The sequence below is a fragment of the Aspergillus alliaceus genome (assembly GCF_009176365.1).
Source record: "Aspergillus alliaceus strain CBS 536.65 unplaced genomic scaffold BDW43scaffold_14, whole genome shotgun sequence".
NCBI lineage: Eukaryota > Fungi > Ascomycota > Eurotiomycetes > Eurotiales > Aspergillaceae > Aspergillus > Aspergillus alliaceus.
Window position 1 is genome coordinate 627,076 of NW_022474697.1, and position 26,224 is coordinate 653,299.

Genomic DNA, 26,224 nt, shown 5'->3' on the forward strand with positions numbered 1-26,224 from the left:
GCTCGCCGCCTTGGGGTTCAGTCTTATCGCCCGCCCACTGCCCCACGGAGAAATTCCATTGAAAATCACTCTTCTTTACCCACCCATTGGCATAGTTTTGGCTGTCGCGCAGACACCGTGAATATGGGTAAATCCTCCAAGGATAAGCGCGATGCTTACTACCGACTAGCTAAGGAGCAGAATTGGCGTGCGCGCTCGGCGTTTAAGCTAATCCAGATCGATGAACAATTTGATCTATTCGAGCACGAGAATCCGGAGAAAGTCACGCGGGTTGTGGACCTTTGCGCGGCACCGGGTAGTTGGAGTCAGGTTTTGAGTCGGGTGTTGATCAAGGGCGAGAGCTTTGGCCGGAGGGCGTGGGTGGAGAAGAAAGCCAGGGAAGAGGCAGCGTTAGCAGGTGCGAACAGTGATGCGACTGACAACGGCGCTGATGGGGATGCCGATATGAAGGAGTTGAAACCTAGAAAGAATGTCAAGATTGTCTCGATAGATCTGCAACCCATGGCGCCGCTGGAAGGCATCACTACCCTCAAGGCAGATATCACTCACCCTTCCACAATCCCTCTTCTTCTCCGCGCCTTGGATCCGGAGGCTTACGACTCTACAACATCTTCTTCCCCTTCTACTATCCGACAGCCGCATCCTGTCGATCTTGTTATCTCCGATGGTGCTCCTGATGTCACCGGCCTGCACGATCTAGACATCTATATCCAGTCGCAGTTGCTCTACGCAGCGTTGAACCTTGCCCTGGGCGTTCTCCGGCCCGGCGGCAAGTTCGTGGCCAAGATCTTCCGTGGCCGAGATGTCGACCTCATCTATGCACAGCTTCGTACCGTCTTTGAGAAGGTCAGTGTCGCGAAGCCGAGAAGCAGTCGAGCGAGTAGTCTGGAAGCCTTCGTGGTCTGCGAGGGCTTCATTCCACCAGCCATCCATGACGGTTCGATGGGCATAGACGCTCTCAAGAACCCCCTATTTGGCGGAGCCGCAGCGGCACATAATGTGTCCACCGATGGTAACGTCAGCATAGAGGTGATGGACGTTGACTCTGAAGTCAAACCTGGAGCCAACCTTACGACTATCAAAACCGTCTCTTCAACAGGACCTCACAAGGAAAATCAGACCCGCATGCTGCATGCCGAGTCTGATAGCTCTTCTAAGCTAGAGCCCCTTTCTCAGAAACCTGTGACGGAGAGGTTCGCCGTTGAGAACAGGTGGATTCCTCCATTCATTGCCTGCGGTGACCTCTCTTCCTGGGATTCTGATGCGTCCTACGCTCTACCTCCTGATCATGTAAGCTTGGACCCTGTTCAGCCGCCCACTGCTCCGCCTTATCGGCGAGCGCTGGAGCTGAGGAAAGAAAAGGGCGGTGCCTATGGAAAAACGAAGCTAGGAGCTCTTGGACGGGCTTGATTGAGATGCTACTTTTTTATAATTGATTTCTTTACAATACTTTCTTTCATATATCCTTTTATGTCCACTCACAAAAATCGGTTTGTTGGAGATCAGGACCATGGATTGGCATAAAATAAGGCGGTGTTATGGGGGGAACAGAAGATCTGCAGTACAAGTATATAGAAGATACCCAAAGGATACAAAAATAGATCATTTACAAGGGTATAGGTGTATACTAAAATGGAAGGTACATATTTATATGAACCAAGTAGTGTTTGGGGTAACCATCATAAGTCTAGGTATTCTATCGGGTGCTAACAAGCGCTAAACCAAAACAGGACAGGCATCAACCTCATTGCATGCACACAAGAGGAACTCGAGATAACAGAACTGTTCATCAAACCTTTTAGTACACCTCAAGAACATATCTCTCCTCATCCTTCAATTTCTCAATCTCCCTTCTTGTATCAACCTTCTTGCCGTTCTCCTTAGCTTCGGTGGCAATTGCCTCTTCCAACACAGCTGTGACATCGGGAACCGGCCATGTGGGACCGCAAAGGTAAAAGGCTCCCTCTTCCCGGATGTAAGCTTGAACAATCTCAGGCAGAGTCTGGCGCATACGATCCTGGATATAAATCTTCTCGGGCTGGTCACGGGAGAAGGCACGGCCGAGCAAGGTAATGACACCAGCCTCTTGGTAGGCCTCCCATTCCTCACCATAACAGTACTCTTCGCGCTGGTGACGAGAGCCCATGTACAGCAGAACGGAGCCGATTTCTTTACCCTGGGCCTTCTCAAGTGCACGGTGCTGCACGAAAGCACGGAACGGAGCAAGACCTGTTCCAAGACCTGCCATGATGATGGGCTGGGTGGACTTCGGAGGCAGCTTCATCACACTGGATTTCACACTAACTGTGATGGGGGAACCAGGTTGAAGTCCACTGAGGTACCTGGTAGCCAATCCGAATCGGTCACGGCCGTTAGGGTCCACCCAATTGACAGCGACGATCATGAGCGCCACGGAGTTAGGAGTCACCTTCTGGCAGGAGGCAATCGAATATTCACGACGCTTGAGAGGGCCGACGATACGGATCAAGTCATGGAATTCAGGATGAGCAGAGGGATATTCAAGCAGAATGTCAGCAAAGGTGACAGTGTCAACCTCAGCGCGACGCTTGAATTCCACAGCTCCCTCGGGGCCACCTAGGGTAAGGAGGTCAGTTTTCTCCTTCTCATCGGTGGCAAATTCAGCGAGAGACTCGTAGAAACGTTTAGGGGGCCGGCCGAAAATATCAACATTCTGTGTGAGAGCCTGGAACACCGTACGATTCTCCAGCACGGCAGGATCCTCGCGGCTAGGCACCTCGACAATATCGTCGGGGTTAAGGCCATAGAAGGAAATGAAATCCGAGACCTCTTTGGTATCATTCTCCGCGTGTACACCAAGCGCCTCACCGATGTCATAAGTAAGACCAGAATCACCCAAGTCGAATTCAATGTGGAAGATGTTCCGGTCATAAGTGACAGGCGTCAGGCGTCTATTCTCCTTGACATGGACAGTGAAGGTCTTAGCAGCAGTGTCCGGTCGGAGAGCTGTCTTGGTTCCGTAGGCCTCTTTGAAAGCCAAGCCCTTCGCGGCAGTCTGCCAGTCCTTAAGAAAAGAAGCGGGTTCGGCATCCTCCTTGTCGAAAGACACAAAGCTATTGGGGGAGAGGTCCTTAGGAAGCTGAGGAGCCTCAAAGCCTTCCTCAGGTGTCTTCCATGCCTCGGGGATCTCGATTTGGCGAAGCAGCCTATCAAGGTCCTTGCTGACATTTTGAAGGGATTCAGCGTTGTCACAGATTGATGCCAGTTTCTTAATGCCGACCTCCTCCAGCGATGGGAGTGCCACTCGCAGGAAGGCGGTCTGTAGAACGACGGCGTCGAGCGAGGAGTCGCCGAAAACGGAGGGGTCAACGAGGTAAAGAGAAATTCCACGTTGCGCAACCCTTTGCCTGAAGGCTGCAGGAAGCTTCTTCTCCAGCTCATCATCCTTCACGCCAGGAGCGTTAAGAATAAGGCTGCCGTTGTCCTGGATAGAGGCAGTGATATCAATGTCCGCCAGAAGTTTGACATCTCCCACATAAGCGGTGTTGGCAGAAGTGATAGCATAGGGAGCTTCAAGAATTTTGGAGCTCTTGCGGATATCGATGCGTACTGCACCTCCCTGGACGAGGTTATCGTAAGTCTTGTGGGTGGTGACGTTGCTTGCTGAGTCGGCAGCGAGGGCCTGGGAGAGTGCAGTGGCAGCATTATAGCAGACAGAGGTATCGACATCCCAGAAAGTGTATTCTTGGACCGCAGAGGGGTCGAGCAGCTGAAGAGGGACAGTATGGCCATCGGTCTGAACAATAGGCTTTTCGGAGATGAGTTGGAACGCAGCTGCCGTGTTGATCAAGTCCCATCGCTGGGAGCGAGCATACTTGATGTCGACGCAAGTAGGTACGTTCTCGCGGCCAGTAGCGAAGGTCAAGGCGGCAAGAACATCTTCGTATAGAGCAGATCGAATACCCTGCTCTTGCACGGCTTGTTCGTTGGTAACCTGGCCTAGGACACCAACAGTCTTGACAGACCGGGGTAGCACTCGGAGGAATTCCTCCTCAACGAACGGGCGGTAAACACGAACGTTGATAACACCAACACTGACACCATCCTTCGCCAGGGACCGGGCGACCTGGGCAGTGAGAGATGCCTCAGCGGTACCAAAAGCAACCAAAACAGAGACCGGTTCCGCATGGCCATAGTACTCAAAGAGGCCATAGTCCGTACCGAGCTCACCATTGAGGGACTGGAGCAGTTCTAGTAGCTTTCCCTGGTTGTCAAGATGACGGCTACGAGAATCCTCCAAAGTCTTGCGAACAGCCCCATAGGCGCGAGAAAGACCCGCTTGACTCAGGATATCGATGACCCGAGTGGTTTCACGACCAGCGCGGACACCATCGTAAATATGGATAGATGGCAAAACCGCTGCGAGTAATGTCGTAAGCAATGCCATATGCTGCGACTCGTGAACAGAGATACTAGAGATGAGGCCCAGTCCAAGCTCTTCAGCAAGAGAAAAAGCGGAGGCATAATCGGTGACCAAGCCCTCCTCTCCGGCATAGTCGACCGCGGCGACATGCGCGGCAACAGGACTAGCAACGGAATAAAGCAGAGAAAGCTGCTCCAAAGCCGAGCGCATGTATGGAAGAGTGGCAGAAGAGGCGACAATCCCCTGGGGAACATGGCGCTTCTTCAGGTCGAAGTCCTGAGAGAAGAGGTAGCCAAGAGCAATGTTACCAGCACCTTGGCGGGTCTCCATAGCCTGAATAGCGGGGGTTTCGCCATTGGCATTGGTCTCTTGGCTAGCAGCCCATTGCTTGAGAGCTACATCAAGGTCAAAAGACTCTGGAGAGTAGGAGAAGATCTTATCACTCAGGACATACGCCACTTGCTGGATAAGGGTCTGGGCGGTCACATAAGTCGGGCCTTCAAGAGCCGACAAGGCTGGGGAAGAAGAGACCATCCCGACCAAAAAATTCCTGTTGAGAAACAGGTCAAACGAACAGGTACAAGACAAGAAAGAGGAGAAAGGATTGAATCATAAAAGTGGGAGGTAATGGGGGTAGAAAAGGACTCACTCTATAGAAACCCCCAGGAACCTCTTGCCTATTGCGGTTAGCGCGAATTGCGTGATTCAATCATTCTCTTATCGATTAGATTTTTTGGCATTTCCATCGCCATTTCTCAGCGGTCAACGGCGGCAGAACTCGCCACTTCCGGCTTTTCTCCGCGTTCTTCATCACGTTACTTTACCCACTCCAGTCACAGCCTGAGGCATATCTCTCCCCCGTTCGAGTCTAGCCCCCTTTTCGAATCAATTGATAATCACTAATCAACAAAACGTCATCTTTCTGCACCTGTGGATCATTCTTGAACGACAACCATTTCTCAACAAACATGGCTAACGCAGTATTGATCGGATGTACCGGAATGGTGGTAAGTGCTCGGTGTGTATATACATGCTTTTTCGCAACAAACATATATTTTTATCTCTGCTAGACTATGGCAAGTTATCTATGTAGCGACTCGTATATTTTGACTAACGCTCAATTCCATTATAAATCGCTGGAACTTAAAGGGTAGCCATATCCTCAACAGTCTTCTCGCAAACCCCTCTGTCGCTCGTGTGGACACGATTTCGCGTCGCACTCCGCAAGCCGCATCTACCGCTCAAGCCAAACTGACCACTATCGTATCTAACGATACGTCAAATTGGACGAGTGAACTCTCCTCTCTTTCTCCAACGCCATCTATCTTCTTCTCCTCCTTTGGAACCACCCGTGCAAGCGCCGGAGGGTTTGAGAATCAATATAAAGTGGAGCATGGTTTGAATGTTGAGATGGCGCGTGCCGCGCGCAATGCTGGTACAAAGGTCTACGTCCTCATTTCATCCAGTGGAGCTAGCAAAGACTCGTCCTTTGCCTATCCCCGAATGAAGGGCGAAATTGAAGAGGATGTGAAGGCTCTAGGATTCGAGAGAACCGTTATTCTACGCCCTGGTCTCATTTCCGGGCAGAGAGACGAAAGCCGTCCCCTGGAAGCCGTGGCCCGCTGTTTTGCTGGGTTTGCTGGGAAACTCCACTCTAGCCTGAAGGACAGCTGGGCCCAGGATTCGGATGTTATTGGGAAAGCCGCAGTCAATGCCGGTCTCAAGGCTTTGGAAGGTGACGTTCCCGCTGGTAGTGAGAAGGTCTGGGTTCTGTATGGCAGTGACATCATTAAATACGGGGCAGAGTCGAAGAACTGAGACAAACATGGACGAATATACCTAGTTGGTTCTAAAAGTTGTATTCCATGCATATTAGCTATAGTGGTTAGCTCGTCACTGAAATCAAAACGTAATATGCACTCTTTTATGAACAACAAAAAGAGCAATGTATATTAACACAAAATGTACTAAACCAGAAGTGGTATCCAGATACCCATACTGGACTATCCACTGTGATAAAGACCCAGTCTCTATTTCCTCGGCTTGTTCACCTCTTTATTCTTCCGCGCTGCACCCCTTCCAGTCGACCCCGATTTCTCTGCATTACGATCCGGAAGCCCCTCCTGAGCTGGTCGTGTGCCACTAACTTCCTTATTTGCCGGACTAACATTCAACGGGTTGCTGACTTTACCCTGCTGTTGACTTTCTTCCTCGGTGGCTTGGATCTCGCTTTCCGGTGACGTCTTGCTCGGATCGTAAGCGGCCGGGTGGCCAGCTACTTCATTATCCGTGCCCGTCTTCGAGACTTCGTTTCTCTGGGGGTCGAGGATAGTCCGGTCATGAAACTTATCCTCTTCCTCCTTTTGCTGATGGGTAGTTCGAGATGTCGGAGAGAAGTGGAAGGTCCGCCTGTTTTGCTCTACTGATTGGATGAGAGGTAGTTGTGCTCGAGGTTGGAAGGTTTTGACAGGCTGGCCCAGTCGGGTGGTGATTGAGGTGAGTTGCTTGAACGTCTGCATGATTGTGATATCTAATTGACGAGAAGGTATCTGTTAAAGGAAATCGAGCAAGATGTGAGTCTAGTTAGACGTTCTTGATATTGGTATATAGAAGAATGTTATTTCCTAGGACGGTATTAGCAATCGGTATGATTGACTAGGGCAATAACGAAGGATTTTACTTTCTAGTAATTGTAATAGATACCTTTGGCAAGGGGAGATTGTGTTGAAGAATGTTGGATTCGGTGGAAAACCTTGTATTCTTTATCCCACTGATCATGTTGACGTCATTGGTCTACAGGTCTTGCAAGGGCACTGTATAATCACGTGACTCATATGAGGGAACTACTACTACAAGGTCATAAGGATGATTCTACAGGAGTTATGGAGACATTTGGGAATAATGTCCTGCTAGCCTAGAATAAACTCAAGGCAACAGCATGTTCTCCATCGCTGCATTGTAGTCCACACATACGTAAGAGAATCAAGAGTAATAATTCCTTTTCACCTTCGAAAAGGTGAATCAGAAAAGCATAAAAAAGAAAGACGAGGGGGGAGAAGGCAGTCACTAGAAAGCAGATTCACTTCACGGCAATACCACTTCTATCTCCCTTCGAAAGTGAGGTCAGCTGCATAGCTGCCTGAGGACCCTTTAGATCGAACACCATGGCGCCTTGGGAGGGAAGTAAGGCAACAAGATTCATTGAAATTCCAGACAATTTGACATCAGATAAACCTACACCTGCCACGTCAATGACCTCAGTTGAGGCGTAGATGCCACATTGTGATGGCACAGTGATTGTGCATATCGGAACCACGCTTTGCCAGTGCTCCTAGTATAGGTTCCAAGTTCGTGTCTACCACACCTTGGCGGAAGATTCTAGGCTCAGACGGAGTGACTCGATTACATAGAAGGATCCAGTGGAACTCAATGCATCGATGGCGATCACACTGGCGTCAGCGGTCGGGCCACTGCACGCACAAGCCCGACTCAGGTGGTATTCTGAAAAGCAATTGCACCAAGCCCTGTCGAGATCGGATGCCTAGTTTGGCCAGGCCCCGCGTATCAAGAGAGGGTGATACTGGCACATGCAGAGCTAAAATCTTAGAACCCGAAATGCGCAGAAAGACGCTGGCAGCTGTCAGCTTGCAGCTGCGAAGAGCCGCCATGAATCTTCTGGGTGTGAGTCAGTGGAACCTGTTGCCACGATCCCTGGAGCTAGAGATGTAATCGACAAGGTTCAATTATTAGCTGCATATACTCCATGGCCAGCTGCCAGACTCTATTGGACACGAATCGTTGCTGGTTTTTAGTATACTTTCAGCCACAGGCCAATCCGCGTGCGTAGGAAGAACACAATAATCGAGGCCCTCTCACTTTAAAATTTCGGGAGCAAGCCTAACACTTTCCATTTGTTACTTGTAAAACATATATGCGTAAATGCGCAGAGGATTCCGGCGCAACATTACGATCACGGGACTGAAGAACCCAGCACAGTGGGCCGTGCATGTGGGGTCAGATATTCAAATTCAACGTCGTCGGATTTAATGAAATACGTCGCGTAAATATAGGAACAAATAAACCTGCCAAGTATATCAACTTGATGGTCTCCGAGTCGAAACAGAAACTTTTATCCGTTGGGTAGAAGTCGCTACCGGTATTTTCTTTTCGGTCCTTGTTTCTGAGCGTAAATTTCCGCAAGAATAGGTTAGTAAATCCCTAAATAATACGGAGTGGAAGACAAGGTGTAATGGTGGCAAATGAGGTTGTAGGATCGGAATAGGCCATCTCAGGAGGTGGTATACAGTCAAATGTCAAGGTTGCTTCTTCGTCACGGTACTAGGCTAGCACCAGCACCGCTGAGTTGGCATCGATATTTTTCCCTGGATCCGCTGTTTGATAGATCAATGTTTTAGCAGTCAGTTCGGATGAGCCGGCAAACTTGTGTTGTAGCGAATGGACCGCTATGGATAGGCACCTTGTGGAAACACGGCCTAGGATGTCCGGAGAAGCGGGGGTCCAAAGAATACAGTTCATTCATTTGCCAATGCCAGAGGGCATACATCGAAGCCATTCTGCCCATCACTCGATGAACGAGGGATTGACTAGATTTTCGCCTCGAACTTCCCCCATCAGCCTCAAGATACAGAAATGGGAGGGTTTGGACCAGACAATGGGCGCCACGTCACAGTCTCCGAATTCTAGTGCAGCTGCATGCGTTCAACAGGAGGCGTACCGTACCACGGTTTGTATCTACCATAGCTGATGCAGTGGTGATATCCTATCATCTCGACCGAGTAAGGCAGGTAAATGAGGAATAAACCCTGCCCCTGAGCGGGGGCGAATGCGGTATTATTCTTCTGCAGCCGTGAAAGATCAGCTGAAAAATGATCGTCTCCTAACGATTATTGACTTCATCATGCCACTTTAAGGAGAGGTAGTTGTCCAAGGCGGAGCTTCACGGCGCAACGGATGCCAATCGATATCTTTTAGTGACGCGTCTGTTGCCACTAACTGAAGAAAAATTTAGTCGAAACGGGAACCTGCGGAGGACGCAAGACACCAATTGCCACCAAAGGCAGATATCCTTGTAAACGAGGTTAGGAGATAAAAATCAAATGAAGGAGGGTAAGGTAGGGTTGCAACCAGATACGGACATCAAGTCTCATTGGAAGCACTACCAGCAACCGAACAGACCAAAAAAAAAAGGAAAGAGAAAGAAAAGAAGTAAATAAAAAATTAAAAATCAAAAAAGGATGGCAATACAGTGGAATGTCTCACCAGGCTTGATTTCATTATTCGGTAAGAATAAAATACCCAAATACCTAACACCATGGAGTAGAAAACAGACCGTCTGAGCTAATTGGTCGTCAATCGTTAGTGAAAAGTCACATATACATGTAGGAGGCGATCTCTGACGAACCATAAAGGTACTGCAAAATAGGAGTGTATTTTTCTCCTTGTCTCCCTCTCTCTAAGTTAGGGAAGCTGGGTTGCCCCTGAATGCAAAAAAAAATGCTCCAATGTAAGACGGCATGACAGCTGGCAGAAGGGTGACTGAACTTGCAGAAGCTTTAACTCAACAAGGATAAAAGCATGCGGTTCACGAACGATGGCTTCATACGAAACATGGACGCTTAGATGAAGCGGGGATGATTGATTCAGCACCCAAGGCAGCAAGGGCAGTCCAAGCCAAGCTAGGACAGCGAAACATCGATTCGTGATGAGGGATTTTCGGATATTCAACTTGAGGCAGAATAGATGATTCCGCCACGACATCAGGGTGCATGCATTCATGAAGCACCGACTGATTACAATCATACCGAAAAAGGAATGTTGCGGGCATCTCGTGTCTCCACTGTTGGGCAAACTTGTTGTAGCCAACCGCAAGAAGCATTCAAGGGAAGTGATGCGAATGTGATGGTAGAATGCTGTGGACGATAAGCCATTACACGCCGAAGGCATTGATCGACAATGAATGGGCATAGGAACAAGAACTGGCTGAGCAGTAACATAGGGAGCTGCTCACGAAACATAAATAGGACCAACGATCCTTCAGCTTGATGCTATCTGGATCAATAATCGTTTCAAACTAGATCTCCTCGAACAATTTCATAAGACATCAAGTCTTGTTCTTGATATAACGCGTTTCAACGTTTAAAACTTCCATCAGAGGTCAATAGGCTTTGTTCAAGCCTAGCCTATCAAATATTCGAAGGGCGGTAGGGCCACAGGATCGAGCCAATAGAATATAAGGCAGAAGGTGAAACGGCGAAACTGCACCAGGTACAAGTGAGTTTGATCATAACCCTGGACATGCTTTCCCTGGCTGATTTGATAGGCATGTGTTTTTACAACCAGAAAAGATTTGCATGCGGAGACTGGAGTTGGACCAGTTTCGCTCACCGTTGCAATTACGAATACCGTACTGGCGAGACTTGCGGTATGAGACTTGTCAACACGACCGAGTTTGAGTCGACACAATGCCGTCTCTGTGAAAAGATTGAAACCAAATTTCGGCGGCGAAGCGCCGAGTTGGAACGGTTGAACCGGTGGACACGAGAGGGAGGCACTCTTGTAGCCTCCATAGATCGATCACAGAAGCTCGTAATGGAACTTGACAAAGAGATCCGCCAACTTCAGAGGGAACGTGAAGATCGACGAAAAGCACTGAATTGAAATGCGGGTTCTTAGTAAATAGGGGGGTTTTATGGCGCTGGCGAACTGGAGCTGGATTTCCCTTTTCTTTTTCTTTTTTTTTTAGATTCCCTTATTTGCAATCTCTTTGGATTTCAATCCTAATTTCAGTGTGATAATTTTGTGTCTCACAATCATGTGTCATTCTGCTCATGTGGCTCGTTAGCTGTGTCATCATACTGGGCTGTTTCCATCAAACTGAAAACAAACCCATCTGATGATTGGAGGAAAAGTTTGGATTAATGTAAAACCTGTTGTCGATTAAGTATGAAGCCCAATGAAGTGTCCCGTTTCCCGCAAATCTTGCGTCTCGTGTGGCATCCTCGATGACCAGTTCCACTCAATAAGCGCCTATACTCTTGGTGAGCGCTTCGCCGATAAGGATAGTCAATTACCCCATATATAAGCAATTGTAATAAGTGCTAAGAGGCATTGGGTGAGATACCAAGACAGAAAAGTATTTTATAGTCCTGAGATGCTTGGTATAGACATCTTGCTAATTTGCGATAAGTATCCTGACATCAACGTCACTGGATTGAGGGGAGGGCGTTTGATTGTTTCTAGTATGAATGTTTGACACCCCACGCCCATTGTATGTACTCACGTGAACTGACACAGATTGGGTTTAGTTCGGGTTTGGTCAATCCCCCACCCCAAATTCATCTTGAAGCCCTTAAGACGAACAGCCCTCGGTATATTCAAATGCCGTCCTTCTCTCATGCATTTCAAATGGCGCTGATATCCACCCGTCGATAATGGCTTCGCCACCGAGCCTGTCTGACGCATTTTGTCGAGAGCTTCCAGCGAACCAAAATGTCGTCCACCATCAAAGTCGGTACTCATTCGATAGAACCAGAACAGTAGCCCGTGTTGTATATGGCAATCTCCTTCATGATCCTTCGGTAAGACTGCGAGTAGGAGTGAATGAACTCTGGGGATTACTTATATATGGGGAACATTTGGGCGAAACCCTCCATACATGCTCAACATCATTCAAGCGCCCAATGCAGCCGGGCCTTCGAAGCTACGTGGACCATTGATCTTGACTTCTCTGCAGCAGATTTGATCGAATTGGCATGGAGAATACGAGAGCCAACATAAGGGCTCGGGTGTGTGTTTGCGCAAATTGACGTCGCCGGCTGCCACGTCACTAGCGGACAACTTTAGTTACGCTTCATATGTGGCGGTAATTACTTCCATCCCCATTCTCTATGGTTTCGACACTTGTCTCAGCAACATATGCTTTCACGGGCTTATGATTGTATGCAGTACAGGACCGGAGCTTCGGATTTCTTTTCTTTTTCGTTTCCCTATTTTTTTCTTTTTTTTTTTTCTTAATTCTATATTTGATAGAAGATTTTCAAAGGAAGCAGTATGGGATTATCTTGATCGAGTAACTGAATAAGGAACATTCTCTCATCATTTAATGTCGCCCGCCTCGGGCTCATCATCGACTTTAGCAAGCCCATGCTGCTTCAGTAGAGCATTAATCTCATCAGCATTCCACAAGTGGTGGTAAACCTTTCCTTCCTGAGTCTTTCCCACCGTTGCGAATTCGACTGTGAAAAGACAAATTTAGTAATGTTCGCTGGGTCGTCCTAGAGAGAATGAAGGCGACGCGGGGGAAACAAAGCACCACAACTTACTCTTCTCACTACTTAACTTAGTCGAATCCATAGTCTTGCTCAAGACCTTGACGGCCATGGCACAGGCCTCCTTCAAGTCACAGTCCTCCTTGTAATCTTGCTTGAGCAGACTTTGTGCACTTGCATTGTTAGCTCCCACGCTAGTAGCTTTCCAGCCACCGTAGTTACCACTGGGGTTGCTCTGGTACAACTGGAATTCCCGAAGAGGGTCGTAACCTGCGTAGATGAACGAGACACCAAATGGACGAAGACCACCATGCTGGGTATATCCCTGTTTCAGATCACACAGTCGGCGAACCAGTTGCTCGCAAGGGATTTCTTCGTTGTAGGTGAGAAGATAACGCTGGGCGGCTTGTCGGGCGTAGTTGATTAGGATGTTTGCATCTGCCGTCATACCTGCCACTGCACAGATCATGTTACTGCCCGGAAAATTAGCTTTTGGACAGCGTTATAGTAAAATGTCCGCAAAGAAGATCATCCGTACTCATTCAGAGTGTAAAGTTTCTCCGCAGAGGTATCTTGCTCTAGCAACTTGCTAGTGACCTTCTTCTCCGCTGCAAGAACGATCCCATCTTTGGCCAGAATTCCTAGAGCCGTGCCGGCGTGCGAAATTGCTTCAAGCGCATATTCGACCTGATAGAGGCGACCTTCGGGGGAGAAGATGGTAGTCTATCAAACAGCGTCGTCGGTTAGTTAGAGCTTCCGGGCGAACAGGATTACGGAATGAGCGTACCCTAGAATCGTATCTTCGTGACATATCGAATCTGAAATAAAAGCGGGACGAGTGAAAAGGAAAGAAGGCTTTATTGATGGGTGAAGTTGAGGGAAATGGAGGTTGTGATGAGGAATGGGCTATGGATAAGCTGTGTAGGGTGGGTTGGGGTGAGCTCCAAAGTGACAGTCAGTGACCAGGCAACTCGCCCTGCGCGTCCAGCGGCTTTGCCAAGCTCGGGCCCACGCCTTAGTTTCTATGCGAAGCTCTCTCGACTGCCGCAAAATCTCTCTGCGACAAGAACAATTTAACACCATCATCCATAAATATGAAATTCTAGAAATAACAATCTGTCGAAATTACGGATCTCCGTGTATCGCGATCACAATGCTCAAATCCACCTATACCCCTCCCCCTCCATTACCTCCGGGATGGACCGAACATAGAGCTCCTACGGGTTCGTCACACTTGTCGCCTGCATTGCCGTGAACGTTCTATTATCTGACAGTGCGTAGGTCACTTATATTACTATAACTCGCAAACAAAACAGTCCACCTACACTAGACCCCAGGCGTTGCCAGTCCCATCCCAACCGACCCCGGCATCAGATACCGCTTACAACGCTCCTTATCTTACCCCGGATACTTTACCCCCATTTTCCTCGACTCCTTATGCACCCCAAGGGTTTGGACTTAGCGCATCATCCCAGGGAACATCTCACCATGGTCAATCTCGGGGTGGTTTTCGCGGAGGAAGAGGCTATAACGGCCGCAGGAATAGAGGACCAGAAGATAGGCCAAAGTCCAAACATTCCCTCCCTGGCTGTGCACCATGGGTGCTCGTTAAAACCAAACTCGGGAGGAGATTCGTCCATAACCCTGAAACAAATGAAAGCTTTTGGAAGATTCCCCCGGAGGTATTGAAAGGCGTTGTCGAGTACGATCGTTTAGAAAGACAAAAGAAAGAGAGGGAGGAGCGCGGTGAAGGCATTGATGACGAACAGTCTGTGTTGGAAAGGGGATCCGAACCGTCCGACCAACAGCATAAGGAGCAGAAGGAGGTTGCTCCGGCTGCAGAAGCGGGTGAGGAAAGCGATGAATACGAGGAAGTGGAAGTAACAGATAGCGAGGGAGAAGACGAGGACCATCCTTCTAAGCGGCCAAGAATGAGGGGAGACGGCGATCAGCAGCAACATTTAGAGTTCACAGAAGAAGATATCGAGTACCAACTCGCCGCAATGGGAGAGGAATATGGGCTTGATCCTGGAGAATATGGCGAGCCAGGCGAGGACGGCTGGGAAGAAGGTGCCGAGGGGCTGCCACTTACAGAAGAAGACGCCACTGCTCTTTTCCGCGATCTTCTTGATGATTATCACATTAACCCATATACAACCTGGGAGAACATTATTGAAGAAGGACGGATTATAGAGGATTCACGTTACACCGTCCTCCCAAATATGAAAACACGCCGCGAAGTTTGGTCTAATTGGAGCCGTGACCGGATACGGGTGCTTAAGGAGCAGAAAGAGAAGCAAGAGAAAAAGGACCCGCGCATCAAATACTTAGCTTTCCTTGAAGCGCACGCAACTCCCAAACTATACTGGCCAGAATTCAAACGCAAGTATCGCAAGGAGCCCGAAATGAAAGACACGAAACTGTCGGATAAAGATCGAGAGAAAATCTATCGTGACCTAATGTCACGGTTGAAACTACCGGAAAGCACTCGCAAGTCTGACCTCTCTGCCTTGTTGAAATCCGTCCCGCTGCTTGAGTTGAATCGCTCGTCAAACCTGAAAGCCCTCCCTCCAACTATCATTACCGATATCAGATATATTTCCCTCTCTCCCAAAGTCCGCGACCCCCTGATCGAAACCTATATATCTACTTTGCCGCCGGCACCAGAGCAGGGTGAAGAAATGTCTGCTGAGCAACGAGAAGAAGTCAAAAGGAAGAGGTTGGAGCGCGAAAAACGTGAAAAGGCTTTAGCGGAACGAGAGAAGCAAGTGCAAGAGGACAAGCGGAAGCAACGGGGCGATCTTACTCATAGTAGGAACCTTCTAAGGGAAGGGGAGGCGGAGATTGAGGAGGCCATGAAAGTCGGTAAGGCAGGTCTACGAAGCCACGTAGAGGCAGACCATGAGGTCCCAGCAGATGGTGAACCCAGGATGGAAAGTGATATATAGTACAGATTCATTCAATTGCTATTGTCTAGCCAACAGCGGCCGCTGACATTCATGGCTATATCACCAGATCATTTCCTTCCATCTTTTCAGACAAATTATTGGTCAACGTAGATAACATGGCAGGTAATACCTACCTACCTAATGGATAAAAAAACAGACAGGACGCCAGCCTTGGAGTTGAGTCATGTATGACACATTAGAGAACACTTTTGTGCGACTTCGTATATCATGGGGTATCAATGTAATTATGAAAAGTTCGAGACCTCCCTTTGTATGAAATGACACCTTTCCGTTTTCCTAATTTGATTCTTTCCGGTCTGTTACCTGAATCTCCAGTTGTCCCAGTCGTCGTCGTCGTCATCGTCGTCGTCGTCATCGTCATCTTCCTGGCTCTTTTTATGCTCTCCTGACGGAGTAATGGCAGTGGTTGTGCCATCCATCGAGTGGGCGTCTTTATCCTCCATGGCTCTCATATTCCTTAGCTCTTCGCGTTTGTGCTTCAACCGTCTAACCCGCTCCTCTAGTTGTTCCATCTCGTCGAACTCATCTTCTAAGAACCGAGCTGCATCTTCGCGTTCGCCTTCGACTTCAGCCTCACGACCACGGGCTGTTGTTTCATTTTCCTTCTCTTGCTGAGCTGCAAGCTGCTCGGCAGAAATAGGCGCCGCTGATATTGTTGCCTCTGCCGCAACCGCAGCGGGAGCTTGCGGTGCCCGGCTTGGGGCCGCTACCTCGCGCTCAAAAGCAGCCCATTCATCTTCATCAATATTCTGAGATTGTTCGGCAGTGTTTTTCGACTCAGGCAGTTGTGTGCTGACTTGAACTGTCGCTTGCTCGACTTCTTCTGCGTCTGATGGGGATTCTGGACCTGCAGTATCCCGCTCCGGGAGCTCAGTGTCTTCATCGAAGGACTGGGCACTCGGTGGCTGTACGGGATGGAGATTTGCAGACTGCGGATCCGCATTTGCGATCGCATGTCTCATCTTCTTGCGCGTCAAATCATCCTCGGGATCTACCTTCCGCTTCTTGATAACACGGTTTGTTGTTGTTGTTGTTGTTGTTGTTGTTGTTGTTGTTGTTGTCGCCGCTTTCCCTGTCTGATTCGAGCCCTTCCGGGAAGCCAGTTCATTTCGAAGTAAAGATCGAACATCTGCCATAGTAATTTTTTGCGTTTTATTTTTTTTTCCTTTCTCCTTTCCTTTTATTCTGCTTAGCTAGTCATAAAACGGTGCTGAAGAATATGGCAGTTAGGGGAGACTAATGTCCGATGCAGGGCGATCATGAAAATGCACAACTCTATGTGGGGATGGATACCTTTCAATGAATACACGCGCAATGAAGAGGAACCCTGTTGGCGTCGTGCCAAGAGCTCCCCGCCGAGCCGCATCACCGGATTCACGTGTCTGCTGACTCATCCGGCGACCGCGACTCCGTTTCCATTCCTTAATTCTCCTCCTTCCTAACTTCCACTTCCCCATCTCCTCATCCGCCTCCTTGTCAACTTTACTGTCGCCAAAGTCATCCGAAGTCATTACTCAGTCGCTCAGTTGCCCATTTGGTATCGTCAGATTACAGAACATATCTATAAATCTCAGCCAGCATCAAACAACGCTCACGCGACCCCACTCACGCCAAGCATTCACGCTGCGCGCGAGAAGAGGAACTCATCAAACTCTTAACACCCGTGTCTGGTGCTACATGCTGTCGCTACGCGTTGTGCCTTAAATAAGTCTTTGGAACAAATTGAGAAGATAAAGTAATACCTGTGTGGACCAAGCAACAGTGCCACTGTCCAGTGTCTTCCCTTGTGTATTACGCGAACTCTCTGATGCCGTAGAACGAGATTTGGGTGGCGCTTGTCCCAGGTTACTCTACATCGCACCGTAGAAAACTCTTATCACTATATATCATCATGGCCGGTAAGCTATAGTAACCACGATCTTGCGGACAATACGTCAGTCCACATAGGAGTGGAGTGGCGGTTGAAAGCAGATAACAATCTGAATAGCAAGCTAACGTCAACTTCAGAAGAACCGCGACGATCAGGTCGTTCGACCAAGGGTCAGCACAAGAACCTCGACCTTATCCCTGAGACACCCGCGAAAAAGCCCAAGTCGAAAGCGCAGCCGAAGGAAAAGCCACCGAAGCCCTCCGTCGAGCCGACCCCTGCCCCGAGCGAAGAGGAAGAGATCATTCGATGTATCTGTGGTGAATATGAGGAGGAGGAGGACGTTGAACGTGATATGATTTGCTGCGATCGGTGTTCAGCCTGGCAACATAATGACTGCATGGGTCTTACATTTGCGAAAGGCGAGGTACCTGATGAGTACTTTTGTGAGATATGCAAGCCTGAAAACCATAAGGTTCTCCTAGATAAGATTGCGCGTGGTGAAAAGCCTTGGGAGGAGGCAGCGGAAAAGAGACGCAAGGAAGCTGAGGAGAAGAAAGCATCGCGCCGCAGAAAAGGTAAAAAGGGTGGCAGGCGAGGCAGGCCTAGCGAACCCAAACCTGAGCCCAAACCCGAGATGAATACTCCAGCACGTACAGCAACCTCTTCGACCCCTGCTCCTGCTCCTGCTCCTACCTCTGCTACTACCCCTACCCCTGCTCCTACTGCTGCTGCTCCATCGCCTCCGGCTCCCCCAGTGCCGTCATCGGTCACACTGGTTGCTGAGGGAAATGGTGCCGTCCCCGATACCCCATCGACCAGTGCACAAAAGCGTAAGTTTGATGAGCATCAGGAAGCGTCAACACCCGAACCGGTAAGCGCTCTATATAACCACTCCCCACAATTCCCTCTGTCCACTAACCATTTTGTCTTCCAGACGCCGAAATCGAAACAACAGAAGGTCTCTCCTCCAAAAGACACTGTGACCCCTACTACAGAACCAACCCAAGTAAAGGATGAAGCTAAGGAGCAGCCTCGGCGCCAAAACTCTACCGCAGAAACGGCAGTGGTTGAAGGTGTAAAGACTGTGGAAGAAATTTCAAATCCTGCTCGGAGAAGTGCAGCCAGTGCTCTGGTCAAGTTATTTGTAGATCAGATTTCTGAGGCCCGGAAGCGAGGTTCCTACAGCTTGCAGGATGGGAAGTCAGCGGGGGAGGTCGCACGGCAACTCGCTCTCTCAATCGAGAATGCAATGTATCAGAATTTCTGCGGAGGATCTGGAGAGACCACAGAGCCGTATAAAGCACAATTGCGGACGATCTTGTTCAACGTAAAGAAGAACTCTTCTCTACGGGATCGTCTGCTCGTAGGTAGTTTACTCCCAGATACACTCTCTAAGATGAGCTCTCAAGACATGGCAAGTGAAGAACTGCAACAGAAGGATGCCGAGATCAAGCGCGAAGCCGAAAGGCAGCATATTATTGTCCAAGACCAAGGACCACGGATCAGGCGCACCCATAAAGGCGAGGAACTGGTTGAGGATGATAATCAGAATGTTTCCAGCGAGCCCGTTTTCTCCGCTGCTCCACGTCGAAGCTTAGCCGATGCCGATGGCAGCCAGAGCCCTGGTCCTCAACAGTCTGCTGAAGGCGATGCCGCTCGGAAACCCGGTCGCCAACAGACACCGGAGAGCAAACCAACCGATGGGATTTCTCACGACCGGCATTTCCCGCCCAGAGCTCACTCTCCTGGCGGTACAGACCACGAGCAAGTGTTTCCGGAGGTAGCCACCCATATCCGACAGCCATTACCCACTGGAAGGGCTCAGGCCGATGCAGAGATCGATCAACTTCTGAGGGACGATGAACCGGAATCGCCTCCTTACTCGCCGAAGGATTATCATGATGAAGGAGCAGTTTGGCGTGGCAAGGTTGTCATGAACCCTATTGCCGAGTTTTCCTCGTCGGCCAGACACGTTGGCGGTGCTGACCTCTGTGGACGAATCCCCTGGGCTCAGCTCGCGCCCTCAACATTGCTAGTGGATGGAAGGATTGACATCCAACTGGCTAGCGAGTATCTTTGCAACCTGCGTTTTAGCACTTCGACAGATGTGTCGGTTATCTGTATACGCAAACCTGAGTTACCGAAAGAGCAGGCAGGCTTCGATAGGCTCTTCAACTATTTTGCCGATCGCAAGAGATACGGTGTGGTTGGGAAACATCCACTGTCCGCTGTCAAGGATACTTATCTCATTCCTGTCGAGGCTGGATCGACTGAGAAACCAGAGTTTATCGAACTCTTGGAAAATAATTCTTTGGAGGATCCAATTCCAGAGCGGGTTCTACTTGTCGTTTTCGCCGTAAAGACTGGTGAATCGAATCCTCCTTCAGTACAGCCTTCATCGCACCTTCCAAGCCAGGAGCCAATGGCTTCTGCAAGTCCGGCGACACCTCAACATTCACAATTCACGACCCCTGGTCCAAGGCCTGTGTCTCAAATCACACCAGCGCCGTCAAATTTCGATGGCACGCCGTTGGCACATTCTCCGTATGGTCAACAGCCCCAGTTCCAGCACCAGCATCCTCAACATGCCGCCCAGTTTGCGCCGTACCAAACCCCAACGCCCCAGAATCAGGCCCCAGTCATTGGTCTTGCAGCCGCCGTCCAAGTATTGGGTTCTCAGGCTAGTTCTCCAGCCATTCAGCAGCTCTTACAACAAGCACCAAACGCGGATGTCTCCCAGCTGAGCGTCGTCCGCGATATCATGTTACGACGGCCGGAAACAGCCTTGAATTACGAAATATTAATGCAGGAGTTGGTCCAGGCTACGACGAATGGCCATGGTCTACAGCAAAATGCGAAGTAGATGGCTATAATACGACTGTATAGTAATCACCTGTTCTTTTCCTTAGGTTCATTTTGGACATGGTGTCTGTGTTGTACTGCTGTTCCTTTTACTGGGAAGGAAAAAATCGGATATTGGGTCGTTATCTTTTCTTTTCACGACGGGTTTCCAGCACAGCGATGAATACTTTATTTTTTTGCTTTTCCTCTACTCAATTCAATTCTTGCCGGCCAACTCATTTATGTTTTACTTTGTGTCAACGCGGGCCTATATACTCCATTCAAACAGTTCACATAGTTTAGGAATCTCATTAATTTCGTGCCATTGCCATGTAGCATGCGACTTGAGCAAGCGGGCACATTGTGGATCAATAAAAAAATTGCAGAATACGGCCCGGATTTGGATTTTCAAGACTAGTACTTTGTCCCTATTAACACATATGGCAATTCATAACATCCTGATAGAAAGAATAACGCCTGCGCTATGCAAATCCAGCGGAGTGGAAGGAAAAGAAAATTCATTATCACCACCGTCCACCACGCTTCTTGTAACCGCCGCCACCACCATACCGAGGTCCTCTTCCACCACCTGAGCGTCCACCCCAGCCACCATCCTCATCATCGTGATGACGGACTGGCGGTGGTCTCCCCTTAAGTTCCTCGCTAAGTCTCTTGAACGTCTTGCGCATATCTGAATAACCCATATGCATTTTACCGAAGAAATGATCCGCCAATCGACGGTCGTTGTCAAGGCGACTCAAATATGCGCCGCAGACATCGCAAACCTGTAGCTTCTGGTGGCCTGACGGACCGGAGGTGTCCTGCAGGTTCTTCAATTCGCGTTCGCACGTTTCCTTCTGGTGTTTGGCTGTGCGGATCTTGTGTAATTCATTGTACGCCTGCGCGACGGAGCCCGTTTCGCCGAGGACGGAAATCTCAAGCAGGCCGCCATTGATCGTTTTAGAATAATCGGAGATTTGTTTAAGCTATCAAAAGTCAACATCTAGCTTCAGTTCGCGAGAAAGCAATGCTTACAAGGTTATTAGTCTGGCGGATTTCATCCGGAGTCTTCTCCAACCGTCGCTGTGCTGAATCAATCCTCCGGTCACAATCGTCAATGTACTTTTGCATGTCTCTCATATAGTCGAAATCGAAACCCCATTTGGCTTTTTCCGCGGCCGAAGCTGTCTCGTACTCCGTCTTCAGCCCTTCGCTATGCACCTTGGGGCAAGGGCCAAGATCTTGCTTGGTATTGGTGAAGAGATCATGTGGACATGTACCGACAAGGTATGAGCGACAAACTTTCGAATCGGTAATGGAAAGTTGAGCATTGCGAGAGGGAGCACCAGTGCCCATGAGCTGGTCCGCTACGAGAAGATTTCTGTTAGCTAGGTTCTAGCCGTGTATTTTTCTTAGAGAGCTAGCTTACCTCCCATGAGCTGCTCAAGTAGCTTTCTCTGTTCCGCCGCCATGATGCAATGACTCCGAGAAGAGGATGTTCGTGCAAAAAGAGTGGGGATTGTACGTAAATGAGAGCTGTTGCGATGAACGAGAGACGATTATTCTGCGGAGTGGCGCTAAACGCGGCTGCGCTTAGGAAGGTTATCTACCCCCTTTCGGTAATAGTCCAGATGCCATAGAAGAGCCATGAGCAGAGCTATGGCCTAATGAAACTACTAAAGAACTACTAGGCATTGCAATTAATTTCGATTTAATAACGGCTTCCTCCGATTGCAAGGTCCGGTCCAAGCTATTACCTTCCCCAAGCGCTATCCTATGCCACCGTCGGTTCGGGGATCTTACTACCACCCGTGCATGGCTTGATCTCGGAGATATCAATTACATTACAACAGTGCTTGAAAACTTTTCGCTGGCAAGCATGACGGAATGATTGTCCTTTCTTTACTTTCACTATCTCTCCTTGTGGCGTTGTCCTCGCTCACCTCCGCGGCATCGGACTACCATGAGAGCCTCGTCTTACAGCCACTGCCGCAGTCGTCCTTGTTGGCATCCTTCAATTTCCGAAGCAATGCTTCGCAGGAATCCTTTGATGGGCGGAATTATCGCCACTTTCCCCGTGCGCTAGGTCAAATATTGCAACATGCTCACACGAAAGAGTTACACCTACGATTCACCACGGGAAGATGGGATGCTCAAAGCTGGGGTTCGCGTCCCTGGAATGGAGTGAAGGAAGGAAACACGGGCGTTGAACTGTGGGCATGGATTGATGCAGCAGATGATCAAGAGTACGTGTGACACCGTTCATTGCTTAGAATGCATGTGCTGATCAGTATCCAGGGCGTTCGCGAGATGGATTACTCTGACCCAATCTCTGTCCGGTCTGTTCTGCGCATCGCTCAACTTCATCGACTCGACTCGGACTACTCGACCTGTTGCATCATTCGCCCCCACCGGAGATCATTCACCCTCGAGTAACTTACATCTCCTGCATGGAACGCTTCCGGGTGAAGTTGTCTGTACGGAGAATCTAACGCCTTTTTTGAAACTACTACCATGCAAGGGCAAGGCCGGTGTTGCCAGTCTGCTTGATGGACACAAATTGTTTGATGCATCTTGGCAAAGCATGTCGGTCGATATACGTCCTATCTGCTCTCAGTCGGATGATTGTCTCATCCAAATCGACCAAACTGTGGACATTGTGCTTGATCTTGAAAGGTCGAAACGCCCTCGAGGTGAGTTCAACAAACGTGCTTGTCTTCGACGAAAGCTCCTAACGGTTTTTAGACAATCCAATTCCACGACCGGTTAATAATGATCAGCTTGTCTGCGATACATCTAAGCCATATCACTCAGACGATACCTGTTATCCTTTGGACAAAACTTCCGAAGGAGGTTGGAGCCTGAGCGAAATCTTTGGGCGGACTGTCAGCGGCGTTTGCCCCTTGGGTGATAGCCAAAGCTCTGAAGAAACTGTTTGCTTGCGTGTACCACACGAACGAGGAGTGGCTGTCTCTGAAGGCGCGGTCGAGATCAGGAAGCCGGACGGCTTCGCTCGCTGTTACACACTACAGCCCTCCAGTGCATTCGACCTGGTCGTGCCTGAGCAAGAAGCCACAGCCCATGTTCCTCTAGCCGAACCTGTGTTAAGCGCAGAGCGAACAATTGTTGGTCATGGCGTGGAACGAGGCGGCATGCGGATCATCTTTGATAATCCATCCGCTACAGACACGGTCGATTTCATCTATTTTGAAACACTCCCTTGGTTCTTGCGGCCGTTTATACATACGCTACAAGCGACAATCACTGGACGTGATGGGGTTCGCCGACAAGCCCCCACTTCGCAGCTCATCAAGGAGACTTTCTACCGGCCAGCGATCGACAGAGAACGCGGTACACAATTCGAACTAGCTCTCTCAGTTCCTGCTGCTTCTAGCGTGACGCTTACATATGACTTCGAGAAGGCAATTTTACGGTACACCGAGTACCCACCGGACGCGAATCGTGGCTTCAACGTTGCCCCAGCGGTGATCAAGCTGGGTGGGCCTAAGAACCCAACCTACATGCGCACGACTAGTCTTCTCTTGCCGCTCCCAACCCCGGATTTCAGCATGCCGTACAATGTGATCATCCTTACCAGTACGGTCATTGCTCTGGCATTTGGAAGCATCTTCAACCTCTTGGTCCGTCGCTTCGTCTCTGCAGAAGAGGCAGCCGCAGCCAATTCACAGACATTAAAGGGCCGGCTAGCCGGTAAAGTAGTAGCTCTACGAGATAGGATAAAGGGGAAGAGCTCCAAGGTTGAATAGTAGCCTTATCATCACGTGGAGGGAATCAATAATGCACATATGTTATGTCTTTTGCAATATTCTCATGACATCTAACTCACCTATGACTTCACTATACTGCCCTAAATATTTCAAAGCCAACCAAACTCCAATAAATAGACAAATTCCCTTAGTTCAAATGCAACTTACACCCTATCATCATTCAACCAAATCTAGCGTCAACCAAGTTAGCAACCAAACCCCCACCCTTCCCACGTAAAGAAGAGAAAGAAAAGAAAACTTACATATTACTCATGGTATCCTTCGCCTTCTCCCACCCCGGCAAAGTATCCTGTGTACCTGGTTTCCGCTCCATAAAACTATGATCCTCAGTCGCACACGTCCCCTCATTCTCCCCCGCTTCTCTATGAGTCCGTCCCATGAAATTCTGCTCTGCCATGTTCTTCTGATCCCGTAGACTAGAGAATTCGTTGGCAGAGGAGTATGATGTTTTGATTTTACCCTAGGCAAACCGAGTTAGTTCGATCAAGCTAGGAGATTTAGATAACACATGGATAGGAGAGCATCATACGGAGATATGACCGGGTCCTTCGTCTGTTCCGCCCTTGAAGAATCCCGTGTCGCCCCAGCCTCGGCCGCCGCCGACGTTGTTGGCCGGGGTTGGTTCGGCGCTGGCGCCGCCTCTGGTTCCCGTGACGGGGTGTTGGTTGGCGTGGGTATGTTCTCCAGACATTATTTGACGTGTGGGAGGGGGGGGTGTGGAAAGATGGTGGTTTATGGGTCTGGGGATGAGGTTAGTTTATATTTTGGTGGGGGTTGGGTGTATAGTTGAGGAAATAGAAATGATCTGATATCATAAAGTATATTATAGTTCCGTTATTTTGGAAGCTCAAAGGAGTGTTTGTGGTAATGGTTTGTGACTTACATATGACATATAAGCAGGTGATGGTTGTCTAAATAATTACAAGGAATAGCCAGAGCAGAAGTGCCGTTTATACTGCATCAAAGTATACAAACTCATGAAATGAATGATACCACTGATATCATCATGACCACATACTGCGTTTCTCATTGGCCGCCACGGCGCTGAGTCATCGGAGACATGAGCGTTGCCATTTTTAGTAATTAGGGCAAGAGCAATAATGGGATTCAGATCTATGTATGTACAGGCATTACATAGACTTCAAGGCCATATAATGGTATGGGTGGTTTTAGTGACCCAATGGCGGCAGAAGTAATTCAAACCCTCTTTAGCAAGGTGTAATAATGATTAAGAACAGCGAACACCAATCACTTGGGGAATATTCCGTAGCATGCAATAACAATGGTCCTCCAAAACATGATCAAGAAACAATAGAAATTCGTGACAGTGACATTTAGTTATTTTCAACTTGCTCCGCCCATGTAGCCCCGGTGACAGATAGCGGTGATAAAACGGCCTCGAGCTGGGCGGTAGTAGTGTCAGTCTTGACTGTGCTCTCCTTCTTACTGCCACCGGGCAAGGAAGGAAATTCGGCTTCATTATCGATAACCGGAGCGGGTGCAGGCTTTTGCTCAGTGTTGTCCAGTCCATTCGTTGTGGCTTCAGGTGCTGCAGTGTCTCCTCGTGGTCCGCGGCCGTTGCGTCCACGGCCGCCTCTTCCACCACGACCTCGGCCACGGTGGCCGTTATGATGATGATTGTCCGTGTCTTCACTAGGCTGCGAATCTCCAAAGTCTCGTCTAACGTATCCAGAGACACCGCCATGCATTGCGCGTCGAAACTGCCCTCTACCTCCGCGAGGATTATAGTCTTCCTCCTGCTTCTGCGAGTCCCACTCTCTACCGTTCAAAGCCTGAAGTTTTCGCTGCCGATTGCGCTCTCGTTCGTTATCCATCACACGGCGATTCTGGCGTTCTTGGCGCCGCTTCTCTTCTGCAACCTTCTCCCGTTCCAGGAAGGAGGCCTGGTCAGCTTCAGCGCGAGCATGGGCGGCCGCCTTTCTAGCAGCGTTTTCCTTCGCGGCAGCAATACGTTGGGAAAGTTCTTCCTCTGTGAGTTTTGGCTAAGGATATGATCAGTGATTGCACTTGTGTACAAAGGGGAAAAAAAAAAAAAAAAAAAAAAA

The 26,224-nt window shown here is 49.2% G+C and overlaps 12 protein-coding genes across 12 annotated transcripts; 5 read left to right on the plus strand and 7 right to left on the minus strand.

The window, feature by feature from the left end:
- The first annotated feature begins 71 nt into the window (after positions 1-71).
- On the plus strand, positions 72-1,615 carry BDW43DRAFT_272233 (tRNA methyltransferase TRM7). The gene has a single exon (XM_032041517.1). It carries the CDS (start codon positions 124-126, stop codon positions 1,408-1,410), a length of 1,287 nt encoding a protein of 428 aa, XP_031901874.1. The 5' UTR covers positions 72-123; the 3' UTR covers positions 1,411-1,615.
- A 19-nt stretch (positions 1,616-1,634) lies between these two features.
- BDW43DRAFT_272234 (sulfite reductase subunit alpha) lies at positions 1,635-4,997 on the minus strand. Its single transcript, XM_032041518.1, has one exon. The coding sequence runs from the start codon at positions 4,934-4,936 to the stop codon at positions 1,799-1,801; it is 3,138 nt and encodes a 1,045-aa protein (XP_031901875.1). The 5' UTR covers positions 4,937-4,997; the 3' UTR covers positions 1,635-1,798.
- A 70-nt stretch (positions 4,998-5,067) lies between these two features.
- On the plus strand, positions 5,068-6,326 carry BDW43DRAFT_49357 (uncharacterized protein). The gene is made up of 2 exons (XM_032050141.1): positions 5,068-5,409; positions 5,552-6,326. Exons 1-2 carry the CDS (start codon positions 5,371-5,373, stop codon positions 6,218-6,220), a joined length of 708 nt encoding a protein of 235 aa, XP_031901876.1. The 5' UTR covers positions 5,068-5,370; the 3' UTR covers positions 6,221-6,326.
- On the minus strand, positions 6,327-7,111 carry BDW43DRAFT_49358 (uncharacterized protein). Its single transcript, XM_032050142.1, has one exon. The coding sequence runs from the start codon at positions 6,919-6,921 to the stop codon at positions 6,433-6,435; it is 489 nt and encodes a 162-aa protein (XP_031901877.1). The 5' UTR covers positions 6,922-7,111; the 3' UTR covers positions 6,327-6,432.
- A 5,142-nt stretch (positions 7,112-12,253) lies between these two features.
- pre9 (proteasome core particle subunit alpha 3) lies at positions 12,254-13,638 on the minus strand. Its single transcript, XM_032041519.1, has 5 exons — positions 13,478-13,638; positions 13,229-13,413; positions 12,745-13,163; positions 12,364-12,657; positions 12,254-12,279 (listed from the first exon to the last, which is right to left on the minus strand). Exons 1-4 carry the CDS (start codon positions 13,499-13,501, stop codon positions 12,518-12,520), a joined length of 768 nt encoding a protein of 255 aa, XP_031901878.1. The 5' UTR covers positions 13,502-13,638; the 3' UTR covers positions 12,254-12,279; positions 12,364-12,517.
- A 125-nt stretch (positions 13,639-13,763) lies between these two features.
- BDW43DRAFT_49463 (FF domain protein) lies at positions 13,764-15,798 on the plus strand. The gene is made up of 2 exons (XM_032050144.1): positions 13,764-13,913; positions 13,972-15,798. Exons 1-2 carry the CDS (start codon positions 13,844-13,846, stop codon positions 15,636-15,638), a joined length of 1,737 nt encoding a protein of 578 aa, XP_031901879.1. The 5' UTR covers positions 13,764-13,843; the 3' UTR covers positions 15,639-15,798.
- On the minus strand, positions 15,799-16,930 carry BDW43DRAFT_49461 (uncharacterized protein). The gene has a single exon (XM_032050143.1). The coding sequence runs from the start codon at positions 16,793-16,795 to the stop codon at positions 15,959-15,961; it is 837 nt and encodes a 278-aa protein (XP_031901880.1). The 5' UTR covers positions 16,796-16,930; the 3' UTR covers positions 15,799-15,958.
- Positions 16,931-17,662: 732 nt separating this feature from the next.
- BDW43DRAFT_49481 (putative PHD finger domain protein) lies at positions 17,663-20,502 on the plus strand. Its single transcript, XM_032050146.1, has 2 exons — positions 17,663-18,400; positions 18,464-20,502. The coding sequence occupies exons 1-2, from the start codon at positions 17,882-17,884 to the stop codon at positions 20,390-20,392; spliced, it is 2,448 nt and encodes an 815-aa protein (XP_031901881.1). The 5' UTR covers positions 17,663-17,881; the 3' UTR covers positions 20,393-20,502.
- A 289-nt stretch (positions 20,503-20,791) lies between these two features.
- On the minus strand, positions 20,792-21,895 carry BDW43DRAFT_49472 (LUC7 domain-containing protein). Its single transcript, XM_032050145.1, has 3 exons — positions 21,800-21,895; positions 21,406-21,737; positions 20,792-21,356 (listed from the first exon to the last, which is right to left on the minus strand). The coding sequence occupies exons 1-3, from the start codon at positions 21,840-21,842 to the stop codon at positions 20,895-20,897; spliced, it is 837 nt and encodes a 278-aa protein (XP_031901882.1). The 5' UTR covers positions 21,843-21,895; the 3' UTR covers positions 20,792-20,894.
- Positions 21,896-22,040: 145 nt separating this feature from the next.
- On the plus strand, positions 22,041-24,194 carry gpi16 (GPI-anchor transamidase subunit GPI16). The gene is made up of 3 exons (XM_032041520.1): positions 22,041-22,616; positions 22,669-23,063; positions 23,116-24,194. The coding sequence occupies exons 1-3, from the start codon at positions 22,258-22,260 to the stop codon at positions 24,135-24,137; spliced, it is 1,776 nt and encodes a 591-aa protein (XP_031901883.1). The 5' UTR covers positions 22,041-22,257; the 3' UTR covers positions 24,138-24,194.
- Positions 24,195-24,198: 4 nt separating this feature from the next.
- Positions 24,199-25,035, minus strand: BDW43DRAFT_272260 (uncharacterized protein). The gene is made up of 3 exons (XM_032041521.1): positions 24,688-25,035; positions 24,401-24,618; positions 24,199-24,328 (listed from the first exon to the last, which is right to left on the minus strand). The coding sequence occupies exons 1-3, from the start codon at positions 24,847-24,849 to the stop codon at positions 24,319-24,321; spliced, it is 390 nt and encodes a 129-aa protein (XP_031901884.1). The 5' UTR covers positions 24,850-25,035; the 3' UTR covers positions 24,199-24,318.
- A 457-nt stretch (positions 25,036-25,492) lies between these two features.
- BDW43DRAFT_309876 (uncharacterized protein) lies at positions 25,493-26,161 on the minus strand (the record flags this gene model as incomplete). The annotated part of the gene is made up of 1 exon (XM_032046790.1): positions 25,493-26,161. A coding segment is annotated over one exon (669 nt), but the record flags the coding sequence as incomplete, so codon positions are not given.
- Between the last annotated feature and the right edge of the window lie 63 nt (positions 26,162-26,224).

Excerpts from the sequence above, each read along its gene's own strand:
- BDW43DRAFT_49472 (XM_032050145.1), bottom strand. The coding sequence starts at position 21,842 with ATGGCGGCGGAACAGAGAAAGCTACTTGAGCAGCTCATGGGAG. Across the intron at positions 21,738-21,799 it reads ACTTGAGCAGCTCATGGGAG|CGGACCAGCTCATGGGCACT; the intron begins GTAAGCTAGCTC and ends ATCTTCTCGTAG. Across the intron at positions 21,357-21,405 it reads TCCGCCAGACTAATAACCTT|CTTAAACAAATCTCCGATTA; the intron begins GTAAGCATTGCT and ends GACTTTTGATAG.
- gpi16 (XM_032041520.1), top strand. The coding sequence starts at position 22,258 with ATGATTGTCCTTTCTTTACTTTCACTATCTCTCCTTGTGGCGTTGTCC. Across the intron at positions 22,617-22,668 it reads GATGCAGCAGATGATCAAGA|GGCGTTCGCGAGATGGATTA; the intron begins GTACGTGTGACA and ends ATCAGTATCCAG. Across the intron at positions 23,064-23,115 it reads AAGGTCGAAACGCCCTCGAG|ACAATCCAATTCCACGACCG; the intron begins GTGAGTTCAACA and ends AACGGTTTTTAG.
- BDW43DRAFT_49358 (XM_032050142.1), bottom strand. The coding sequence starts at position 6,921 with ATGCAGACGTTCAAGCAACTCACCTCAATCACCACCCGACTGGGCCAG.
- BDW43DRAFT_49357 (XM_032050141.1), top strand. The coding sequence starts at position 5,371 with ATGGCTAACGCAGTATTGATCGGATGTACCGGAATGGTG. Across the intron at positions 5,410-5,551 it reads TCGGATGTACCGGAATGGTG|GGTAGCCATATCCTCAACAG; the intron begins GTAAGTGCTCGG and ends TGGAACTTAAAG.
- BDW43DRAFT_49461 (XM_032050143.1), bottom strand. The coding sequence starts at position 16,795 with ATGGCAGATGTTCGATCTTTACTTCGAAATGAACTGGCTTCCCGGAAG.
- pre9 (XM_032041519.1), bottom strand. The coding sequence starts at position 13,501 with ATGTCACGAAGATACGATTCTAGG. Across the intron at positions 13,164-13,228 it reads AAACTTTACACTCTGAATGA|TAACATGATCTGTGCAGTGG; the intron begins GTACGGATGATC and ends TTTTCCGGGCAG. Across the intron at positions 12,658-12,744 it reads TAAGTTAAGTAGTGAGAAGA|TCGAATTCGCAACGGTGGGA; the intron begins GTAAGTTGTGGT and ends GTCTTTTCACAG.
- BDW43DRAFT_272234 (XM_032041518.1), bottom strand. The coding sequence starts at position 4,936 with ATGGTCTCTTCTTCCCCAGCCTTGTCGGCTCTTGAAGGCCCGACTTAT.
- BDW43DRAFT_49463 (XM_032050144.1), top strand. The coding sequence starts at position 13,844 with ATGCTCAAATCCACCTATACCCCTCCCCCTCCATTACCTCCGGGATGG. Across the intron at positions 13,914-13,971 it reads CGAACATAGAGCTCCTACGG|GTCACTTATATTACTATAAC; the intron begins GTTCGTCACACT and ends GACAGTGCGTAG.
- BDW43DRAFT_272233 (XM_032041517.1), top strand. The coding sequence starts at position 124 with ATGGGTAAATCCTCCAAGGATAAGCGCGATGCTTACTACCGACTAGCT.
- BDW43DRAFT_49481 (XM_032050146.1), top strand. The coding sequence starts at position 17,882 with ATGATTTGCTGCGATCGGTGTTCAGCCTGGCAACATAATGACTGCATG. Across the intron at positions 18,401-18,463 it reads AAGCGTCAACACCCGAACCG|ACGCCGAAATCGAAACAACA; the intron begins GTAAGCGCTCTA and ends TTTGTCTTCCAG.
- BDW43DRAFT_272260 (XM_032041521.1), bottom strand. The coding sequence starts at position 24,849 with ATGTCTGGAGAACATACCCACGCCAACCAACACCCCGTCACGGGAACC. Across the intron at positions 24,619-24,687 it reads AAGGACCCGGTCATATCTCC|GGTAAAATCAAAACATCATA; the intron begins GTATGATGCTCT and ends CGGTTTGCCTAG.